The sequence below is a fragment of the Chiloscyllium punctatum genome, chromosome X (genome assembly GCF_047496795.1).
Source record: "Chiloscyllium punctatum isolate Juve2018m chromosome X, sChiPun1.3, whole genome shotgun sequence".
NCBI classification, from domain to species: domain Eukaryota; kingdom Metazoa; phylum Chordata; class Chondrichthyes; order Orectolobiformes; family Hemiscylliidae; genus Chiloscyllium; species Chiloscyllium punctatum.
In genome coordinates this window covers 29,232,772-29,256,895 of record NC_092791.1, presented here as the reverse complement: position 1 = coordinate 29,256,895, position 24,124 = coordinate 29,232,772, and the positions used below count along the sequence as shown (strand labels likewise).

General features: G+C 44.1%; 1 protein-coding gene and 1 long non-coding RNA gene across 13 annotated transcripts in view; one reads left to right on the top strand and one right to left on the bottom strand.

The window, feature by feature from the left end:
- LOC140471320 (sodium channel protein type 8 subunit alpha-like) overlaps positions 1–24,124 on the top strand; it is a 512,936-nt gene that overhangs the window by 119,522 nt on the left and 369,290 nt on the right. For all 12 annotated transcript variants that reach the window (XM_072567324.1, XM_072567320.1, XM_072567321.1 and 9 more), the window contains exons 10-12: positions 4,648–4,789; positions 11,452–11,658; positions 17,635–17,916. In XM_072567324.1, coding sequence (XP_072423425.1) covers positions 4,648–4,789; positions 11,452–11,658; positions 17,635–17,916 — 631 coding nt within the window. The remainder of the gene's footprint in view (positions 1–4,647; positions 4,790–11,451; positions 11,659–17,634; positions 17,917–24,124) is intronic.
- Positions 1–24,124, bottom strand: part of LOC140471322 (uncharacterized) — a 69,110-nt gene that overhangs the window by 38,704 nt on the left and 6,282 nt on the right. The gene's annotated exons all lie outside the window — the stretch shown is intronic.

The window sequence follows — 24,124 nt, the reverse complement described above, 5'->3', positions numbered from 1 at the left end:
CAGCAGCACAGTGAGCCTGGTATCTCTGACTGAGGGACAGCGCAGCAGCACAGTGAGCCTGGTATCTCTGACTGAGGGACAGGGCAGCAGCACAGTGAGCCTGGTATCTCTGACTGAGGGACAGGGCAGCAGCACAGTGAGCCTGGTATCTCTGACTGAGGGACAGGGCAGCAGCACAGTGAGTCTGGTATCTCTGACTGAGGGACAGGACAGCAGCACAGTGAGCCCGGTCTCTCTGACTGAAGGACAGTGCAGCAGCACAGTGAGCCTGGTATCTCTGACTGAGGGACCGGGCAGCAGCACAGTGAGGCTGGTATCTCTGGCTGAGGGCCAAGTCATGGCAGGGAAGTTGTGAGTATCGATGTTGTCTCGGAGTGAGGAATCACTGGGAGAGCGCGTGAACAGCCTGCAGATCCAGCCCGGTCCAGGCCCCTAGCTGTGTGTCAGTGTCCCTGAGCACAGTGTCCTAACTGCAGCATTACAATGAGAGTTCCCAGGGCATCCCGAGGGGGGCATTGAAGGGCAGAAGGGTCCTGCAAGTGGATCGTTGATGGACCAGAAGTGTTCTTGGAGGCTGGCACATGTTGGATGTCACTGACTGTGGGCGTGAGGTGTATGTGTGCACGCGCGTGCGTTCCCCATCCTGCATGCCCTGAAATATTGATGTGTCGTGTCTAACATGGAGACTGTTGAGAGCCTGCGGTGGGCTGAAGCCTCCAGGTGCTCCCTCTGGTTTCCTTGTTGTGTTTCCCCGATATCGAGTTTGTTTGGTGTCGAGGTTGGTCTCGCTGGACGTGTCGCACATTTTTGCCACAATCTCACCCATAGCCCACTGTTGCTCTTAAGGTTTTGCCCTTAGAGACTGTTGTGACCTGTTATTACATTTTTGTGCTGATGTTGTTGCTCTGTATTTATTTCACTCAGCCCTCCTGAGCCTCTGTAATAGTGGCTGGGTATAGCGCCCACTGATGGGCTCCCTTAATAGCATCACATGTACTTTCACATGAAAATGTACTCATGCTTTCTGTGCATTCTACGGTAGACATTGCTGTTAGGGAGGGACTTCCAGGATTTTGACCCAGTGACGATGATATATTTCCAACTCAGGATGGTGAGTGGCTTGGAGAGGAATATGCAGGGGGTTTGTGTTCCCAAGTACTTGCTGCCCTTGTCCTTCTTGGAAGAGGTCGTGGGTCTGGAAGGTGCTGTCTGAGAAACCTTGGTGAATTTCTGCAGTGCACCTTATCGGTAGTACACACTGCTGCTACTGAGCGTTGGTGGGGGAGGGAGTGGATGCTTGTGGATGTGATGGCAATCAAGTAGCTGCTTGTCCTGGGTGGTAAAAACAATGACTGCAGAGGCTGGAAACCGGATTCTGGATTCGTGGTGCTGGAAGAGCACAGCAGTTCAGGCAGCATCCAAGTAGCTTCGAAATCGACGTTTCGGGCAAAAGCCCTTCATTATTCCTGATGAAGGGCTTTTGCCCGAAACGTCGATTTCGAAACTACTTGGATGCTGCCTGTCCTGGGTGGTGTTGAGCTTCTTGAGTGTTATTGGAGCTGCACCCATTCAGGCAAGTTGGGGAGTATTCCGTCACACTCCTGACTTGGGCCTAATAGGTGGTGGATAGGCTGTGGGGAGTCAGAAGGAGATGAGTTACAAGCCGCAGTATTTCTAGCCTCTGACCTGCTCTTGTCGCCACTGTGTTTATCTGGCTAGTCCTGTTGAGTTTCTGGTCAACAGTAACCCCTAGCATGTTGACAATGAGGGATTCATTGGTAATGCTGTTAAATGTCAGGGGGCAGTTGCTAAATTGTGACTCTTACTGAAGTTGACCATTGCCCGGAACGTCTTAAGTGAATATTGTTTACATGTTATTCGTACATCTTATTGAACCAAGCCTTTCCCAACAATATAGTATAACAAGGGTTGGCAACTGGGCAACAAGGCTTCAGTTACTGACCTATATATGGCAAATTAATTCACTGATGAATTTTCCTTTACTCAGTACACTGACACTTTGAAGTGTACTTTCACGCTAGTCTTATCTTGTGCTGTGATTTCGGCAGCCAGTAATTTTAAGGAAAGCTATTTCTGTATGAGGGTGTCAGATTGTGAAACATCCCACTTTTTATTTGCTCTGTCAAGAAAATTGCAAAAGGTCTTTGCAGTATCTAAGACCATCTTGTACTTGCTGAATGCAGTATACCTGCAGTGGTTTGAATGGCTTCTTTGGCATTCTTATTTTCATATCATTATTGTTACCCCTAAGAGCTTTGGTGACATTCAGGTCCCAGGTGTGATTGTTTTACTGTTGCTAGTGTGCCCAGGTTGAAATTGGCTTTCAGTTCTCTGAATCAAGCCCCCAGGTTCTTTTGGTGCATATACCCAAGGTACAATAACATTAGAAAATTCACAGTGATGGCATACTGAGTGACAACCTTGTTCCAACAGTCTGCATTCATTGGATGGCAATGTTGCATTAAAGAGCAGCTTGAGTTAGCTCTTTAGACATCGGGGAAAGAAATAGGTCTCCAGGGTCACGATATCCAAAGCCATTCATGAAGGTCCGTGATTGTAAATACGTTTGGCATGCAGTGGAGGAATCGTCAACCATCTCTCAAGACCTTAGCCACTGTCTCCCACCTGCACCCACTGCAATCTTTCAGTCTCTGTATTCACTTCACTGGTTGTGAAAGGCTTTGAAAATGCCAGGAGCTCATTTTTTTTTTTGATGGCAGCCAACCTGTCAAGTTGCACGTTCATCAGGAAATGTAGATGTAACCTGAAAATGTGTCAGAAATAAAGCCTTCTAAATGTCGTGCATTACCTGCTTACAGGGTGAGATTCTGTGAGGCATGTTGGGCAGTAACTGTGGTGGAACTGATATATCTATTTTTCATCCAAACTGACTTTTCAAAGCAATACTGGTGGTATTCCCTATTTTGCACTCGATAATCTCCTGTCTGAAATAAATGAAAGAAACAGACTAATGGGAAGAAGCAAGAAATTCACAGCAAATGCTTTTACTGGATAAAGTATTTGGGGGTGGTTTTGCAGCAGGTTACATTGAAGATGGACAGTTCAGAATTTATTCAAGAAAAGAAGTTGCTGACGGTTTTTTCACCAGGATGCATCAAGGAAGGCACAAATCTCCCACCTGCCCTTTTTCTCACTCCTTCTGGAGAGACAGTACCCTCAACTGAACCTGGTCTAAGTTGAGAATTGCCTTTGTCCCTCATGACAGATGAAAACCTCCCTTGGGCTTGTTGTTTAACAAAGTCAAATCCCCATTTAGAAAGGATGTGTTCACAATTTTGTTACACACAAAAAAAAGTCTTCATTGTTCAATTCATGCAATGGATCCCTATGGAAGGAGGAGTGAACCACTGAACAGGTTTCCCACCGGGTTTTGAACTTCTGTATCGATTCAGGTGCTTGATTTAACGACGGCATTGAACATAGAACATGGAACAGTACAGCTTAGGAATAGGCCCTTTGGCCCACAGTGGTGTGCCGAACATGACACCAACTTAAACTAATCCCTTCTACTATGTTCTATATCCCTCCAGTCCTTGCTTATTCATGTGCTTATTCGAAGGTCTTTTCAACACCCCAATTGTATCTGCCTCCATCATTAACTCTGGGAGTGCACTCCAGGCTCCGCCCACTCACTGTGTAAATAAGTTATCCCTTATGTCTCCTTTGAATTTTCCCTATCTCACCTTAACTGCATGCCCCTTAATATTAGATATTGCAACACTGAGAAAATAAGATTCTGACCGTCAACCCTATCTATGCCTCTCATAATTTTACAGACCTCTATCAAGTTTCCCCTCGGCCTCCACCACTCGGGAGCAAGCAACCGTAGTTTGTCCAGCCTCTCCTTGTAGCTCATACCCTCTAGTCCAGGCAGCACCTTGGTAAACCTTTTCTGCACACTCTCCAAAGCCTCCAGATCTTTTCTGTAATGTGGTGACCAGAATTGAACACAATACTCTTCCATGCAGTCTAGCCAAAGTCTTATAAAGCTGCAACATGACAACCTGATTCTTGGACTCAATTCCTTGACAAATAAAGGCAAGCATGCCATACGCCTTCTCTACCACCCTATCGACTTGTGTGGTCACTTTGAGGGAGCTATGGACTCGGAACCCAAAATCCCTCTCTACATCAGCACTGATAAGTGTCCTGCCATTAACTGTATATTTTCCCTTCACATTTGATCTCCCAAAGTGCATAACCTCATACTTGCCTGGATTAAACTCCATCTGCCATTTCTCCGCAAATACTGTAACTGATCTATATTCTGCTGTATGCTTTGGCAACCTTCTACACTATCTACAACTCCCTTGATCTTTGTGTCATCTGCAATTGGCTGAGAACCCAGAAAAAGTGACTGCCCCTCCCCTGCCCAACTACAATGAAAAATGGTGTGCGATACAAGAAAGTACAAAGTGGTGAAACAAAATCCACCCCATGGTACCTGAAGTCCGAATCCCAACTGATATTCTGAAAAACATTGTAGTATAAGTGTTCACTTAGCAAAAATATATGAATAAAATGGTATGAAGGCAAAATGCAGACTTTAATAATGTGCCCTTGTGGAAACTAAATTCCGTACATGACCTGTTACATTTCTTTCAGCCAATGTCCTGAAGGGTATATGTGTATGAAGGCAGGAAGAAATCCGAACTATGGGTACACCAGTTTCGACACGTTTGGTTGGGCCTTTCTAGCCTTGTTTCGACTCATGACGCAGGATTTCTGGGAAAATTTGTACCAGCTAGTAAGTGACAAGGCATTTTATCCTTGTGTGTTTGTATGTTACTGAATTTGCTCATTTTCATACACAATCGGTACACAAGCTTGTTGTATGAACAGTTGCAATCGCTGGCAATAGATTCTAACCCAGTCGATCAAACAATCTAAACCTTTTTCCTCGAATCCTTCAGTGTCGAAAAGAGCCCATTCAGACCATCAAGTCCACCCCGACCTTCCAAACAGCATCCCACCCAGACCCTCCCCTATCCCTGAAACCCCACATTTCCCATGGCTAATCCACCTTACCTGCACATCCCTGGGCACTATGGGCAATTAATCATGGCCAATCCACCCTAACCTGCACATCTTTGGACTGTAGGAGAAAACCAGAGCACCTGGACATGGGAGAATGTGCAAACTCCACATAGACTGACAGTCACCTCAGGCTAGAATTGTACCCGGGCCCCTGGCGCTATGAAGCAACAGTGCTAACCACTGAGCCACAATTTTGTGCAGGGAGTTTATTGACCGTGCCAGTCCAACAGTCACACTTGTTCCTCCCTCCTTTATCAATAATTCCTAACTAACCTGTTCAGAGATTTTATTGTACATCTTTGTAGCAGTTAGGAGTTGAACCCAGGCTTCAGCCTCTTATCCTGAGACTGTGCCCCCCCTTTCCACTGTGTTCCTGATTCCTCAGACAGGGGAAACAATCTCTCAGTATTGACCCTGTCAGGACCCTTTAGAATCAATAAGTTTCCCTCTCATTCTTCTAAACTCTAGAGGATTTTTTTTTAGATTACTTACAGTGTGGAAACAGGCCCTTCGGCCCAACAAGTCCACACCGACCCGCCGAAGCGCAACCCACCCAGACCCCTTAGCTAACACTATGGGCAATTTAGCATGGCCAATTCACCTGACCTGCACATGTTTGGACTGTGGGAGGTAACCCACGCAGACACGGGGAGAACGTGCAAACTCCACACAGTCAGTCGCCTGAGGCGGGAATTGAACCCAGGTCTCTGGCGCTGTGAGGCAGCAGTGCTAACTACTGTGCCACCGTGCCGCCCCAGTTTACTCAGCATTTCATCCCAAGGATCAGTCTCATGAATCTTCACTACACCACCTCCATTGCAAGTGCATTCTTCTTTAAATACAGACGAAAATTGCTCACATTACTCCAAATATGGTGTCATTATGATTGAGGCAAGACTTCCCATCTCCAGTTACCTTGCAATAAAGGCTGACATGCCATTTCATGTGGTTGCTAAGTTCATTTTAAAAGCACACATTTGCGATGTTGGTATATTTTATAAGCCTTATAGACATGTGGGAAAATAGTTTTCTGCATCCAACAGCAATTTGAACTTTTACAGTATCTTTCATAGAGAACACCGTCCAAAGCTCTTCATAAAGATATTGTCAAAAAGTAGAAGGAATGAGAATTTAGGAGCAATGGTGGTCAGAGGTTTCATTTTAAGGAGAATCACTTGAAAGGACTGGGAGGTGTTTGGTGATGGAAGAATTTAGGGGAGAAATTTCAAGAGCATAATGTCGAGGTAGCTAAAAGATGCGCAGCAGTGTTAGACAGAAGCAATAGGAAATCCCACAGAGATTTATTTTTTAAAAATCCGGAAGAGCTTTCACCAGAGGTAAATATTCAGAAGAAAATGGCATCAAAGTACAATGATAGAATGAAGAGCAAAGACGCAGATATCTGGGCTCTGGTGGATGTTTGGGTCCTGGTGGTTTTCTGGGGCCTTTTTTTTAAAACCGTAGTATTCGCAAGATACTATCTACAATGTCCCAAATATCTTTGGAAACAGGAATTCTGCCAAAGGATTGGAAGGCAGCAGATGGTTCACTCCTGTTCAAAAGAGGTGAAAGGGTTCAAGCATGAGATTCACAGATAGTCTTGTCCCAATTGTGAATCAACGCTTAGATCCCCAATGAGGTATGGGGTAGACTTGATGAATCCAGGAAAATGCTGATTGAGATGGGGGTAGGGGTTGTGGGGTGTGGGGGGTGGTGGTGGTATAGGTACAGGTTGTGTTGGGTAATGTTATTGTATGTTGCACAGGGCGTTTGTTAAATAAATGCAGTTGTTGTGTATATATTAAATTCTAGGAAATAATTGATCAAATGCCAAGGAAGACACTCAGTATAAAGATGAGGCGTATGGTTATAAGGAGAAGATATAGCCTCGTGGATAGAGTGATATCTGGGGGTAGATAGCAGGGAGTACATTTTTTTTCTAATTGGTAGAAAGATCTGAATTGGAATCTCTCATATCTTCTCATTAAGTATATGATTTAGACATAGCCAGGCAAAGAATTACAGCAAAATTTAAATTTTCAAATCAAGCCCCCACTCTTGACGTATTTCGAACCAGACAGTAGTGATTGTAACAAGGTCAGCCAGGTGGACCTCGTAGAATCGGAGTTCCCTGATTGGGGTTCTTAGCCTGATTTAATTAGGGAGTCCTGGCTGACAGATATAAACAGGAATGTCAGAGGTTCTGTTCACTCTGAGAGCTGCCTCTGAGGGAGCTGGATCAGAGTCAAGGACTCTCCACGTATAAATAAGGGGAGACTTAATGACAGGACACTGGCCTCTGTGGAGTTATTTCACACATTTGTAGCCATTTAGAGAACAAGAGCTGGGAGGTGATGTTGAACTTGTACAAGACCCTTGTTAGACCTCAGCTGGAGGATTGTGTCCAGTTGTGGGCCCCACACTATAGGGACGATGTGAACACATTGGAGAGAGAGAGAGGGCTGAAGGGATTTACCAGAATGGTTCCAGGGATGAGAAACTTCAGTGAGGAGGAGAGATTGAAGACATTAGGACTGTTCTCCTTGGAGAGAAGGAGGCTGAGAGGGAGATCGGAGAGAGGGTTTCAACATCATGGAGGGGGGGGGGGGCTGGACAGAGTAGATCGGGAGAAGCTGTTCCCACATGGAAAAGGAACAGGAACGAGAGGGACAGAGATTGAAAGGGATGAAGTGAGGGGGAGGTGAGGAAAACCTTTCTCCCCCAGCGAGTAGTTAGGGTCTGGAATGCACTGCCTGGGAATGTGGGGGAGGCAGGTTCGGTTGAGATATTCAAGAGGGGCATCGAATGGTTATTGGGATAGAAATGGGGTACAGGGATACGGGGAAAAGGCAGGAGATTGGCACGAGGGAATGATGCTCACTTGATGAGCTGGTGCAGCACAATGGGATAAATGGCATCATTCTGCACTGTAATAATTCTGTGATCTAACTGACTCACTTAAATTGCCCCCTCATGGAACTAAAACCCTAACAAAAAGCCAAGACATTCAGGAGATTATAAAGAAGGTAGAAAATTGAGAAGAAAGATGCTTTTTTCAGGGTTGGTTGGTGGAGGGAATAAATCTTGCATACTAACTTGATTTGCCCTTCTAAAATGCAACAGAATTGTTCATTTTTTGGCACTTAGCAGCTTATGAGTAACATTCATAGGCTAACTGTGTCTAAAATAGCAGTTCCGTTCCTGGCAGTTGTCCTGACTCCAATCTGCTCCTGCTGCACAATATCAACCTGCTGTTCCTCTCCTTACCTGGCTCAAGGCCAGCAGCAGAGTCTGTGTGCAAACAGACCTGGATAACTGGAAACAGTCATAAAAGAACTACAGAAAAGTGAAAACACAGGAGAGACAGTTTCGAGATCCATTGGAGAAAATGGTGATTTAAACACAAGTAGCTGACAACGATTTACCCGCAGTTTGCAAGATTCTATAACTGGTCTATTCATTGGTCAGATTGACCAACAATGGCACAGGACAACTGAAGGGCAATATTAATTCAATAATCAGAGCAGAATCTTAAAGTGCAGGGAAACTGTGTGTGCTTTGTGTGTAATAGATGACAAATAGGTTTCCGTTTTGTAAGAACATAAGAAATAGGAGCAGGAGTAGACCTTTTGACCCCTCAAGCCTCTTATACTATAACGTATAGGAACAGACTTAGGTCATTTGGCCTACCAAGTCTGTTTTGCCATTTGATCATGGCTGATATAATTGCTGTTCTGCAATTCAGTGCAATTATGGATGATCTGATTGTAAACTTAACTCCACTTTCCTGCCCTCCAGAATTACTGATTCCATTGTGAATCAAAAATCCGTCTATCTCCACCTTGATGTTGTCCGAAATATGAAACATGACACAGACAAGCTTTTCCCAAAATGGTTGAAGAAAAGGCTATTTAGCCAAAGGGTCTGTTCCTATCCCATCTCGGGTAAATCTACCTTACCACGGGTCTATTTAACTTTCAGAGGAAAAATTTCTGTTTAACTATTTCCTGATTCCAAAGATATTTGAGAAAAGCTGCAGGATATTCATCTACCAACACACTTCCACTATTCATGGTTGACACCTTTCCACAGAATTCCAGTTGCATGGAGCATTTGAGAGCCTCGGTCTTTACATACCCCTTATAACCTCCGGTTCTATTGCCACCCAAATATCTGTCCCACCACTTCTCGGAGGAAGTCAGACCATAAAACATAAGAACAGAAGTAGGCCATTCAGCCCATTGAGTCTGCTCCACCATTCAATGAGATCGTGGCTGATCTGATCATCCTCAAAGCTGAAAATGTGTTGCTGGAAAAGCGCAGCAGGTCAGGCAGCATCGAAGGAGCAGGAGAATCGACGTTTCGGGCATGAGCCCTTCTTCAGGAATGAGGAAAGTGTCTTCCATCTGGGTTGTACGGTAGTGGAACTGGTCCTCCTGGGAGCAGATGCGGCGGAGATGAAGGAATTGGGAATATGGGATGGTGTTTTTACAGGGGGCAGGGTGGGAGGAGGTGTAGTCTAGGTAGTTGTGGGAGTCAGTCGGTTTATAGTAAATGTCCGTGTTGATTCGGTCGCCCGAGATAGAAATTGAGAGGTCTCGGAAGGGGAGGGAGGAGTCTGAGATGGTCCAGGTAAATTTGAGGTCGGGGTGGAAGGTGTTGGTAAAGTGGATGAACTGTTCAACCTCCTCGTGGGAGCACGAGGCAGCGCCGATACAGTCATCGATGTAGCGGAGGAAAAGGTGGGGGGTGGTGCCAGTGTAGCTGCGGAAGATGGACTGTTCCACATATCCGACGAAGAGACAGGCATAGTTGGGGCCTGTGCGGGTGCCCATGGCTACTCTGAACTCCAGCATCTGCAGTCCTTACTTCCTCCCTGATAATCCTCAACCCCACTTTCCTGCCTTTACTCCATAACCCTTGATTCCCTTCCTGATTAAAACTCTGTCTGTCTCAGCCTTGGGATCTGGAATGCCCCAGCATCTACAGCCTTCTGTGGTAAAGAATTTCACAGATTGACTCCCCTCTGCAAGAAGAAATTCATCTTCATTTCTGTCTTAAATGCAAAACTCCTTATTCTGAGATGTTGCCCAAGGTCCTAGACTCTCCCACTCTCCTGTTTCTCCGCTGCCAAGTCCTCTAAGAATCTTGTGTGTTTCAATAAAAGGTGGCCTCTCATTCTTCTAACCTCCAGTGAGTCCAGGTCCAACCTACTCGACCTTTTCAACCTTTTCTCATAAGAGAGTCCCTCCATACCCAATGTCAGCTGAGCAGATAAGGGGCCCAAAACTGTTTGCAATATTCTAGATACGTGTATAAATGCATGTACCAATTTTAAAGAAGGATTAACCCAATTAATTTGAATAATTGAACACACATTTTAACTAAGGTGTAACAAAGTGTTCAAGAGATTGCTATATAGTTGGTGTCAGCAGTATACTGTGTTATTAACTATGGAGTGTTGATAAACTTGCAAAACCATGTCACGGGTTCACAGTCTCAGGTACTTGGCCTGTTGTTTCATGTGATGGGAACTCATTGCAAAACCGTCTACCTCCGATCTATTTACTCTCCAGCAAATGAATTTTCAAAATTGCTTGTCTGGTTCCATGCTTTGTGCATTCATATTGTACCAGTTTCAGAGCTTTGACTCAGCTGACATTGCAGTGCAGTCCTGAGGGAGAGCAGAATTTTCTAAGGTGAAATGTTAAGCCAAGGTCATGTCTGTTCACATGGGTATGAGGGATCCCTTGGCAATATTTGAAGAAAGTTTTCCCAATATCTTAGCAAAGTTCTTTCCTCAACCAACACTGTCAAAATATTTGTAAGAACAATAGCGACGTTTGCCCCTCTGAATATCCACTGACTATGAAGTGCTTTGAACTGTTTTTGAGATATAGTAAGGTCTCTCTAAAAATGCCCCAAACAGTGAGAGGTTTTATAACTGATATATGAGGTAGGAGAAGAGAAAGGCAGAGATTTGATAGGCAATTACAAGGGGACTAGGCAGAGTAGATGGAGAGAATCCATTCCCGTTGACTGAAGGGAAACCAGGGGGCACCGATTAAAATGATTGGCAAAAGAGGAGTTGCCAACATGGAGAAAAACCCATTCACTTGGGGAAATGGTTGGGATCTGGAATGCCCTGTCTGCGGGTGTGGTGGAAGCAGATTGGATCACTGCTGTCAAAAGAGAATTGGATAAACAGCTGAATGTGGAATGTGGAAGCATGAGAACAATGGAATGAGTGACCAGCCTCATGTGATACAACCATCCTGATAGATGGGTGTCACTGTACCCATGTTTGATTATTGAAAGTGACCCTGTGTGTTTGATAAGAATGAACTTAAAAACAAATTGTGTCTTTTGCAGACATTAAGAGCAGCGGGGAAGACGTACATGATCTTCTTTGTTCTTGTCATCTTCGTGGGTTCTTTTTACCTGGTCAACTTGATTCTGGCTGTGGTTGCCATGGCCTACGAGGAGCAGAACCAAGCTACCCTGGAGGAAGCTGAGCAGAAAGAGCAAGAGTTCAAACAGATGCTGGAACAGCTGAAGAAGCAGCAAGAGGATGCTCTGGTTTGCACCTTAAGTATTTTATATTGGGGTGGGACAGTCTTGAGGTATTTGAGGTTGGAACTTTAAAATAAGAAATAATCATTCTGTTGGTATCCATAGCAACATTGTCAACATTGTTTTCCAATTAGATTCACAAGCTCACCTTGATCGCTGCCTTCTATTTCTCTTATACAGGCACGCACACACTCACTGTTCGTGGAGGACCTGTGTTGCCCTGAGAAATTTCTTATCACTCATTTTTAGACAGGAACCAGCATCTGCCATATTGTTTCAGTGGGACAACTCAATTGACAGTGGAGATTTTGTTTCAGTCCAGTCAATTGAAAAAGACAAAAACATGGAGGGAAGGGGAATATATGTTGATTTTCAAAGCTTCTTTTAAAAACTTGAGATGAATCGAAGACCTTGATAAAAGACATTTGTTAAATCATAATTGACCTTCTGCTACTATTTATTATAGAGGTTGAATTTCCCCTTGTCAGTAATGTTACTGAAGAACCTGGCTGCCCTTCTTGATTTTGCAACCCTGCACTCAATTTTCACAAAGGCCATAGATAGTCTGAATGGGAGTGCAAAACTCCAGAATTTGGCCTGCATTTTGGGTAGGTGTCAAGACAAATCGCCATGTTTTCTTTATGGAAAGAAGGTCAGGACTGGGGATGGGCTCTCCATGGCCATGTATGCAACCTGGAAAGCTAGTGCTCGGGTATAAAAGATTAAAAGGGCTTCTGTCTCATGTAGAGCAAGTGAGATGCTTCAGTAATAGAAAGCCTCAGTCATGTCCCATGTGGAGCACTGCACTCAGTTTTGGATATTGTGCCTCAGGAAGGATATGTCGTATATGAATGGTGGAAATGCAGATTTAACAGCCTGACACCAAGGTTTAACAAATTAAGTTATAATAACAGGTTTGGTATGAGATTGAAGGTAGATGGAATTGAAATTAGTCTAATGGGAATCAAGTTTTTTTTGGACAAATTGATCAGCATTGGGCTGGCATACTATGCATTAATAGCAAGAAAATAGGCAAAAAATCTCTTCAAAGACCTGACTGTAGACCATCTGCTTTAAAACCCTAATTAACATGCAGTTGGTGCTAACATTTCACATTCTAACATACTCTTTGTTTCCCGCTCATAACATTCGAAATTTCTAATTTGAAATTGCAAAATTAATGAGTCATTACATTTTGAAAAGGCACAAATAAGCTGTAACTAAGTTTATGAAAACTTAAGCCTGGTTAAAATTTTGTGTGAACAGTTTAACCCAATTGTTTGACCCAATTTCTCCAAAACATTGCCAAACTATTTTGGAAATCAGTAGTTCAAGCTGTTGGGTCACTGTATCCTGAATCTGCAGGAGGAGGATTGAGGGGACAAATGGCTATCTTCTGCTTCTATTTCCTCTGTTTCTATTTCCGATGATATTTTTCCTAGCATATTAAATTCCTTGTATCAGTATTTAGAGCCTCTTGCAATGGCAATTGAGTTTCCAGGATCAAAGCTGTTAACTCCTGAGGACTTCATGTCATTTCAATGGTTTTGTTCTTGGCTGAACCAATACAACTTCTTTATCAACTTCCCTCAAACTTTCAGTTCCCAATGTTTTGGCTGCGTAGCTCTGTATCTTGCTACATTAACTGTTTTTAAGGTTGGGTGAATGACCTTTGTTTCTTGGGCACTTGTGGATCACAATATTGTGAATTAGGGTTCATGACTATCTTCGGAATTCTATTAATTTTAATAGATGGAGTCAAACTTCTCCAAATGCTCTGGCCTCTAAAATAGTTAACAATTTTGTATCAATAGAAGTCGGTAGTTTTGAGTCCATTTAATATATTAGTCCCTCAAGAAACAACCCATTTCAACATTCTCCACAAGACAGAAAATATAAAAGCAAGTGGCTGCAGATGCTGAAAGTACTCAGCAGCTTGAGTAACATCTGTGGAGAGAAAAAGCAAACGTTCAAAGTTTCTGTCAGAAGCATCTGTACTGTCAGGGAAGGGTTGACATGAAAAATGAGTCAGTTTGGCAGAATATTACTTTGGCATCAACTAATGAAAGTTCTGTCCCAAAATTTGATCTTCTCTGAAGTGAATTCTAATCTCTTTAAAGCTTAAGGAATAACTCTGGGACACAAAAACTGTAGCCATTATGAACATTCTGTACAAGTCGAAGGATTAGGCGTCATTGTTCTTGAGTGGGTAGTTGAACCATTGAAATCTTAGCCACATAAAAGGCCTTTATTTTTCTCGACTGACATTTTAGTCTTGCCTCAAAATCTATTTCATGGTCTTCCTTATTTTGATTGTGCATTAGTGAAATTAGGAATCGTATTCGATCCTAGGGAGGGCCATCCGAATTGGCCAAAAAAAGACCAGCAGGCCTGAGGATTGGGAGCAGTTTAGATTTCAGCAAAGGAGGACAAAGGGGTTGATTAAGAGAGGGTGAACAGAGTATGATAGAAAGGTTGTAGGGAACACACAAACTGATTGGAAAAGCTTCTATAGGTATGTGACGAGAAACCGATTAGTGAAGGTGGCGATCCCTTGCAGCCAGAAACAGGGGAACCAAGAGATGGCAGACCATTTAAATACATATTTTGGTTCTGCCTTCACAAAGGCGAACACAAATAACATGTCAGAAACGTTGGGGAACACCAGGGTCTAGTGACAGGGAGGAACTGAAAGAAACCTGTATTAGTAGAGAAACGGTGTTTGGGGAAATTGATGGCACTAAAGGCAGATAAATCCCCAGGGCCTGATAATCTCCAGCCCAGAGTGCAATAGGAAGCTGGCCTAGAGATAGTGCAGGCATAGATAGTCATCGTTCAGGATTCAATAGACTCTGAACAGTTCCTATAGATTGGAAGGTATCTAATCTAACCCAACCATTAAAAAGAAGAGAGAGAAAAACTCGTAATAATAGACTGGTTAGCCTGAAATCGGTAGTGGAGAAAACAGAAGAATCCTTGGTATAAAAGATTCAGTAGCAGAGTTCTTGGAAAACAATGGCTGGTTTGGACAGAATCAGCATGGATTTACAAAAAAGAAATCAAGCAGTGCAGGCTCAAAGAGCCAAATGGCTTACTCCTGCTCTGATTTTCTGTGTTTCTGTGTCCTTTCGGGAAGAAAACTCCAGACCACCATGATGTAGTTAACTCTTAACTGTACTCTAGGCAATTATGGTTGGGCATCAAATGCTGGTCATTGAATATCAATATCAATGATTATAATTGTAGGTGCACAGAGTGCATGTTGCCATGTTGTAGACTACCACTTGCACAGGAACCTCCTTCAGTTCACTTCTATCCTTCCCAATCTATGGGGAAGTTCAACCAGCTCATTGCTGGAGAAAGTTTGCATTGAGCCTTCAAATTGATGTGTAATTATTCTTTCCAATGGCACATGAAGAATTAGAGGGGTGATGAGGGAAAAGCTACAAACTTTTAAATGCAATGAGATTTTGTCTTTAGATTCTTCAGAAATGGATGAAGAATCAAAAATGGAGTTTCAGAACCTTTGAGCAGTTCTGTCTCGTAATGGATAAAAGCATAAAACTTTCTGAACTTCAAATGTCAAAAAATCATGCATATGTTTCTTCTTTTGATACTTGTGATGATTCTTCCATAAGAAAAAAAACTACCAAAGAAGTGGAGTAAAAGAATAATTTTATTATAATATTTCTAAAAATATTTTGTTATAATATTTCACTATATTTCACAAAACTCTACTTTGAAATCTTGTTCTTTCAACATGTACATTTGTGGATGAAATGGAGCAACAGACTACTGTAAAATATTAGGGTCCAATATCTTAATCCATATCAAAGGTCCACATAAGTCCTTAATACTTTGACCCCTGGCGAAGAAACTTTCTGGGCTTTTATGTTAGATCTCAGAAGAAATACAGCAATGCATGATTTCGTTCATCAAACTATCTTCTATTTAAGTCATGGACTGTATTTAATTTACTGGCCCTCAATTAACTTACTCTGAAGCTGTTGATAAATTGAATTAGTGCTTGCTAAATCATTAAAGCAAAAACCAAATTGCAAAGCTGTGCAGTCAATGCTATTTCCTGGCTGCCATACCATACAAGCCATCGTGAAGTTTCATCACAGAAAGAGACCGTTTCGCCAATTATCTCTGCACTGGCAGAATAAACAGACTGTCTGTTCTAATCCCACAGACCAGCCTTTGGTCTGCGGTCCTGCAGGTTCCAGTGCTTCAAGGGAAGATCCAAGTTCCTTCTCAATGGGCTGAGGGTTTGCACCTCAATCACTGAACCAGCCAGTGAATTCCAGGCAGTGAATTCCTCAGGTCCCCTCTAATCCTCGTACCAATCATCGTAAACTGTGCTACTTGCTAATTGATCTCTCCAGTGGGGGAACACAGGTCTTCCTTGTCCACTCCAAGCCCTTCATTATTTTGTGCACCTCAATTAAGTCACCCCTTAGCCTACTCTGTTTTAAGGAAACCAACCCTAGCTTCTCCAGAAGTTAGTGACACTCCTGTTCTTATCTGTCAGCCTTGATTGGACGAACAGCCCCAATCAGGCAACTCATTTCCTGTGAAGTCCATCTGGCTGACCTTATTCCAATCACTACAGAAGGTCAGGTCTTACTAACCTAATTGAATCTTTTGGGCAAGTAACTAGGAGGATTGATGAGTGTACTACAGTGGATGTTATCTACATGGATTTTCATAAGGTAGAGTAATGATAGGGTAAATAGACAAGGTCTTTTCCCTGGGGTCGGGGAGTCCAAAACTAAGAGGGCATAGGTTTAAGGTGAGAGGGGAAAGATATAAAAGGGACCAAAGAGGCAACTTTTTCACGCAGAGGGTGGCGCGTGTATGGAATGAGCTGCCAGAGGAAGTGGTGGAGGCTGGTACAATTGCAACATTTAAAAGGCATCTGGATGGGTATATGAATAGGAAGGGTTTGGAGGGATATGGGACTGGATTAATTTAGGATCTCTGGTCAGCACGAACGAGTTGGACCAAAGGGTCTGTTTCCATGCTGTAAAGCTTTTGACTCAATGACTCTATAATCCCCAGATAATCTTTCATCCTCTTGGTTATCAAGAATCTATCTCCCTCTGCCTTAGACATATTGAGTGATTCTACATCCACTGCCTTTTGAGGAAGGGAATTCCAAAGACACTCAACCCTCAGAGAGAAAAAAGTGTTTCCTCATCTCCGACTTAAATGGGCAACCACTTATTTTAAAACAATGACCCCTAATTCTAGATTCTCCCACAAGAGGAAACATCCTTTCCACATCCACCTGGTCAAGTCCCCCTCAGGATTTTATATGCTTCAATTAAGTCACCTCTGACTCTTCTGAACTCCAGAGGACACAGGCCTAGCCTGTCCAACCTTTCCTCATAAGGCAATCCACTTGTTCCAGGGCTTAGTCTCGGAAACCTTCTCTGAACTGCTTCCAATGCATCAACATTCTTTTTTATGTATGTTGACCTGTACTATACACAGCACCACCGATGTAGTCTCAGCAATGCCCTGGATAACTAAAGCATAACCTCCCTACTTGTACGTTTGAACCATCCATTCCTTCACTTTTCATCTTGAATCAGCATTTGTGAGCTCAAGATCATTTTGTCCAATGAATCAGCTCTGTCCAAAGATGCTCTGGCTGCATGAACCTGGATGTGGTCAGCCTAATGTATTGTAAAATATGATGCACGTTTCTTGTGAGCTAATGACGTTTGTGTAATGCCATGTGGATTTGCAGGGATTTGAGCTCAACAGCAGGTGCTAAAAATTCATTTATTTTCAAAAAGTTTAGTTGTTGTCGACAAAACGGTTTCAAATCCTTACCCTGGCGTTTGTCAACTCGCCACTTCACCCAAATATTTTCAAGATCACTTGTATTCCTTTGCATTATCCAATCTAGGTAAATATTTCAGTGAAGCTCCAATTGGATGTAACTCTGCGTTTATTTATCTGTGTGTCTAGCTGGCTGCTGCGACAGCAACCTCTGCGGGCACCGTTTCGGAAGATGCGCTAGACGAAGACGAGGAAGGAAGAATGTCACAAAGCTCATCAGAGTTGTCGAAACTCAGCTCGAAAAGTGCCAAGGAAAGAAGGAACAGGCGGAGGAAGCGAAAGCAGACAAGGGGACACTCCGAAGGGGAGGAGAAAGGCGACCATGAAAAGATTTTAAAGTCAGAATCTGACAATGGGATCAGTAAACGGGGCAGGCATTTAACACATGGAATGAAATACCCCATGAACCAGGTACATGGTTTCTTGATTTGTTCGCATGTTTTTGGTCTGTGATACAAATGGAGACAAAGGAGTCACAATTGTCCAAGCAGCTTAGCTGATTGATGGCTATTCCATAGCAATAGATCATTAGGCATATATTGTTCAGTCTTCATAAAATTACTGCTCCCAAAGCAAAGTTAAATCATATATGAATAATGAATTTAGCAGTGAGCTTGGTGAACTAATTATTGAAATACATTTTGCATCATCATCTCTGAGTGCAATCACAGCATTGCTCAGCAGCAGAGGTTTCTGCATGTTTAAGCTGCAGTGTACTACAGATTGCAGTGGTCATTGTACTTCAGAGATTCCCCAAACTCTATCTTAAAGCTTTTCTTTGCTTCGCAGTTGAGATACATGTTGAGAATTTGGTGTGGGCAAGCTTTTACCAGCATTTCTACCAATGTTGCTCGGCTCCAGGAGGAATGTAAATGTCCTAAGGAGACGAGCCATAGATTCTTCCTGATGCAATGATGCCAGGCTTTGACATGGAAGGTTCTGCTTGAGATTAGCGCCTTGCTTTGTCCAGAGTTGCAGACTTGAAACGGTATCCTGCCTGTTCTTGGTGCAGTGGGTTGGCAACCGAAGTTGCACTATTTTTGTTCTCCATTTTAACAAAAGGTAGTGACGTAGAAAGTGTAAATAATGGAACTGCTGAAAAAAAAGGTATCAGCAGAGGTTCCATCGTGGATGTGAACCCTTGAGTCAAATTTAAGCTGGACTCTTCCCAGCTCTGCAGGTTGGCCAACGTCAGGAGTGTTTCCTGGTGTGTACCCGTCAGCCTACTTTGTTTGATTTGTCCACAGGATGGACATCACTGGCTGGGCCAGTATTTATTGTCCATCCCTAATTAACTTGAAGAAGGTGATAGTGTGCCTTTTGAAACACTGCAGCCCACATGCTATAGATAGGCCTATAATATCCTTAGGGAGAGAATTCCAGGATTTTGACCCAGCGACACTGAAGGAATGGTGATAGATTTCCAAGTCAGGATGGGGAGGGGCTTGGAGGGGAACTTGCAGGGGGTGGTGTTCCCATGTACCTGCTGCCCCTGTCCTTCTAGATGGAAGTGGTCATGGGTTTGAAGGGTGCTGTCTGAGGACCATTGATGAATTTCTGCAGGGCATCTTGTAGACAGTACACACTGCTGCTACTGAATATCGGTGGGGGAGGGAGTGGATGTTTGTGGATGTGGTGCCAATCCAGCGGGGGCTGCTTTGTCCTGGATGGTGTCCAGCTTCTTGAGTCTTGTTGGAGCTGCCCCCATCCAGGCAAGTGGGGAGTATTCCATCACACTCCTGACTTGGGCCTTGTAGATGGTGGACAGGCTTTGGGGAGTCAGGAGGGGAGTTGTTCACTGCAGGACTTCTAGCCCCTGATCTGGTCTTGTAGCCACTGTGTTTATCACCTTCCTAACTTTTGTCTTTTAAATGGTTAACAGGCTTTGGGGAGTCTCAGCCCACAGAGCCAGCAACCTAGTCCTCAGGACTAGAGTCAGTATGCAGTCACACCCTCCGGGGAGCTGGAACCTGTGACATTATTGGAAGTCAATGCATTTCGAAGTAACTTATTTTACCTCCCCATTGGTCAGCGGAAGGTATCTCCTCAGACAAGAGTCAAACTGCAACAAAGCAAAATACCAGACTTCAAGGGGCTGGTGTCAAAACACGTTAGTGCTCCTGTGCATTATTGTCATGTGGGGGCTCTGTTTACTGTGACTTCCTAATCTCAACTGAACTGTTGCAGGAATCTGAACCATTTTGCACAGTGACTCCTTCATCCACAATTGGAAACAACTGGTATGAACTGAAACCTGGGGACAGGCTGCATTTTTTAGATTAGATTACTTACAGTGTGGAAACAGGCCCTTCGGCCCAACAAGTCCACACCGCCCCGCCGAAGCGCAACCCACCCATACCTCTACATCTACCCCTTACCTAACACTACGGGCAATTTAGCATGGCCAATTCACCTGACCCGCACATCTTTGGACTGTGGGAGGAAACCGGAGCACCCGGAGGAAACCCACGCAGACATGGGGAGAACGTGCAAACTCCACACAGACAGTCGCCTGAGGCGGGAATTGAACCCAGGTCTCTGGCGCTGTGAGGCAGCAGTGCTAACCACTGTGCCACCGTGCCGCCCACGTTCACCTCTATTAGGAAAATATTGCTTTGTGCGGCAAGATATCTCTGTCTATTCTTCCAGGACCTTAATCAAAATCAAATGAAATTATTTTGCTGCTCTATGTTGTGTGTTTTATAAAATGCAAAGCTGTTTCAGGACTCTCACTGATTAAATTATAATGGGCAACCTTACCTTGAAATTAAGCAATCCAAATCATAAAGTACAGTTGATGGCCAGTTGGTCCATTGAACTTGCGAGTATTATTAAAACAATGACGGAATGTTGTTTGAAATCCAACTATTTTAAGAGGAGTTAATCTGTTTGTTTTAAGCATACTTGAAACAGTGGAGAAAGCAATTCCATGCAAATGCACAGCTTAATTTCAAGGTTTGTAAGCTATAGATAATTGCTTTGCTAAATGTTATTATCAGAAGCTTTTTTTAAATCTGTGAATAACACCATACTGAAATAATTCCACAGAGGCCTGTCACCCTTTCTTTACATGTGGCTATCTACATATGACACTGATCCAGCTCTCCGAGTGAACAGAACCTCGGACCCTCCTGTTTCTTTTTTTTGAATCTCCTGTTTATTTTATTAAATAAATTAACAAAACCGTTTACAAGAAACATTTACAGCTGTACACAAGAGACAGCAATTTTACAAGGGAGAGGAGCAGCTAAACTAGGCCCCAAACCCTACCATTCAACCATTTTACAGTGAGAGGAGGACAAACCTCAAATCCCAGTTCCGCATAGGACAATACAGTGACAACGACATTTGTACATTAGACAATACTGTTCCATACAAAAGTGCAGACAATACAGACCCAGCAAGCCCCAGCCCCTACCACCTTCCGACAACCCTCCTGTTTCTATCTGTCAGCCATGGCTCTCTGATTGGACCAGATTAACAGCCCCAGTCAGGGTCCACCTGGCTGACCTCATTGCGATCACTACATTCCTCCCCCTCTGAGTCCAAGGACATAGGCTGGTTCTTTGCCTTATAACCCCTCCTGTGGCTTTTTAGCAGCGGGTCAGGTTCCCCTGACTCTGCCTCTGATATGAGCGATGTGTAACAAAAAGCAGCTCATCTCTTGCACCCGGAGTGTCTCGGAAGAAATTAATTCTCCTCTTCAGGCAGCAAAGGCATCAGGGCAGTGACGTCCAACATGTCCTTACCAGATTCTGAGGTATCTTCAATACTTGATGGAGAGGGAGAACCCGTGGGTTCTAGAACAGCCAGAATGCCCATTGCGTGGCCGGGCCTGTTTTGCTCCTGCCCATTTTGCAAGTTGGCAGCTTTTATATGGTCCACATTCTTGTTCAGGACTATCGCACCTTCCCGATCGTTATACATCACGAGACCTGACCTCATCTCAACCATTCCTCTTCCCCATGCCGGGCCATTCCCAGGGCTGCTGCACCAAACTTCATTCCATGAAGTAAACTGTCTCTCTCATTTGGCAGAATCTTGGGTCTGGTATCGGTGTTCTTCATGCCGTTTCACCCTTCCCCCAGGTCCAGGAAGATCAGATTTAACCTGGTGTGGAATGTTTTCCCCATTAGTAACTCTGCTGGAGCTATCCCTGTCGTTACATGAGGGGTGATCCGACAATCAAGAGGAAACCAAGACCAGTTGGCATCAAGTGAAGCTGTAGGCTGTTTCTTTCAGCCTGCCTTCAAAGTTTGGATGGCTCTTTCTGTTAGACTATTGGATAATGGATGGTATGGAGCTGCCCTTTTATAATGAATACCATTTGACTTTAGGAAATACTCAAATTCCCGACTGGTAAACCGTGGCCCGTTATCTTCGATCGACACTTCCGGGAGTCCATGTTTTGCAAAAATTGCATGCGGTTTTTCTATCATTGTCCCCTTGTTCGACAAATCGGCCCTTTGCATGTCCAGCCATTTTGAGTTGCATCCACAATAGCTGAGAACATTGAGCCTGTGAGGGGACCTGCATAGATGGTGTGTAACTGAGCCCAGAGTTTACCTGGCCATTCCCACAAATGTGGATAAGCGGTCGGTGTCATTTTTGTCCTGATTGGCAGTCTGGGCACTGCCCGACCAACGCAGTCTGCATCCAATCCTGGCCACCAGACAGAACTTCTCGCCAACATCTTCATGTTGGATACCCCTGGATGACCTGGGGTGGAGTTCAGTCAGTGTCTGGCAGTGACCTTTGCTCAGGACAATCACTCTTGCTCCCCATAATAATACGCCGTCCTCTACTCTACCCTAACCCTGGTCTGGTCTCTCTGGGTCCAGAAAGGTTTCACCTCTGGCTGTGATGGCCCTTTGGTTTCCCCCATCCCCACCAGCTGTTTCAGTTTTGCCAGGACTGGATCTTTCTGTGACCAAAGTCTGATATTGTCAGCTGTGACTGGAAGTGTGTCCAGAAAATTTAAAGCCATTACAGACTCTCCCAGTGGTGGTAGCACCGGTGGTGTATCTGTCAGTGGGAGGCACCTCACTGCATCTGCATTTGCTACTTGGCCTCCCGGCCAGTGTTCCAACATGTAATTGTACACATGGAGAACGAGAGCCCGCTGCTGAATTAAAGCTGAAGCTATGGGCGGCACTGCCTTGGTCCTCTTTACGTAGACCTAGCAGGGGTTTGTGGTCTGTTATAGTTACAGATTTATGTCTGTAAAGGTATTGGTGGAACTTCCTGACTCCAAATATGACCGCCAAACCTTCCTTCTCTGTCTGGGTGTATTTTACACTCTGCAAAAGCCAAAGTCCTGGATGCATACGCTATTGAGCGTTCCTCTCCATTGGGCCACCTCTGAGCGAATACTACCCTGGTGCCGTGCAGGGAGACATCACATTATCAACACCAGATCTCACTTAGGATCATAGTGTGTCAACACCTTAGAGGATGATAGAGGTTTCTTCACTTCCCTGAAAATTAAGGCATGGCCAATGGATCCTTTCCAAGGCTGACCCCTTTTTAAAAGTTGATGCAAAGGTACCAGGATGGAGGCCAGGTTATGTATGAATGTTTTGTAAAAATTCACCAATCCAAGGAAAGTCCTAAGCTCCAGTCTCGATGTGGGAGCTGGGGCACATTTGACCGCCCTCACTGTATCTTCCAACGGGTGTAACCCAGCCTTGTCGACTCTGTAGCCCAAGTAGGCCACTTGAAGTGCCTGAACACACATTTTATCCTTCTAAGGCATAGGCCCACCTGGGAGAAACGTCAAAGAGCTATGTCCAACTGCTCCTTATTGGTCTTCCCTGTTATTCCAGGTCATCTCGATGAATGGCAACCTGGGGTAGACCTTATAAAATGTTCTCTATCGTCCACTAAAAAAAAATTGCGCAGGCTGACGATACCCAAATGGCAGTCTCGTTTATTGGTACAAACCCTTTTGGGTATTAATTGTAGCATACTTCTGGGAATCCTCATCTAACTGCAATTGCAAGTGTGCATAGCTCATGTCCAGCCTCGTGAAGGACAATCCTCCTGCCAGCTTTGCATCTAAACCCTCTATGCGAGGGATTGGGTATTTATCCAGGTGTGAAAAACGGTTTACTGTTTGTATAAAATCCTCACAAAGGGGAACCGACCCTTCAGGCTTCACAATCAGTACGACCGGTGCTGCCCATTCCAAAACCTGGACTGGTTTGATGATTCCTTCCCTTTCCAGCCTCCTGATTTCTGACTCTACTTTTGCCCGTAAGGCAAATGGCACTGGGTGGGTCTCACAGAATCGCGGAATTGCCTCCTAGTCAACATGCAAGGTGGCCTTGGCTCATTTGCTGGTCCTGAGACTTTCCTGAAAGATCTTTGTGTGTTCAATTACGAATTAATTCTGGCAGCCATTTTCTAATCGAAAAATGTTGAGCTGATCAAGGTGAATCTTTCTCAACTAATTTCGCCCCATTAAAGCTTTGACCTGAACCTTTTACTACAATCAATGGTAACTGAACCAGCTGCTTCTCATAAGAGACTGGTTCTGATTTGGATCTTGTTTGGCAATGTAACTATTCCGCATCAGATGTTGGTGGATTTTCCAGGGTATGTACACTCCTGGATACTG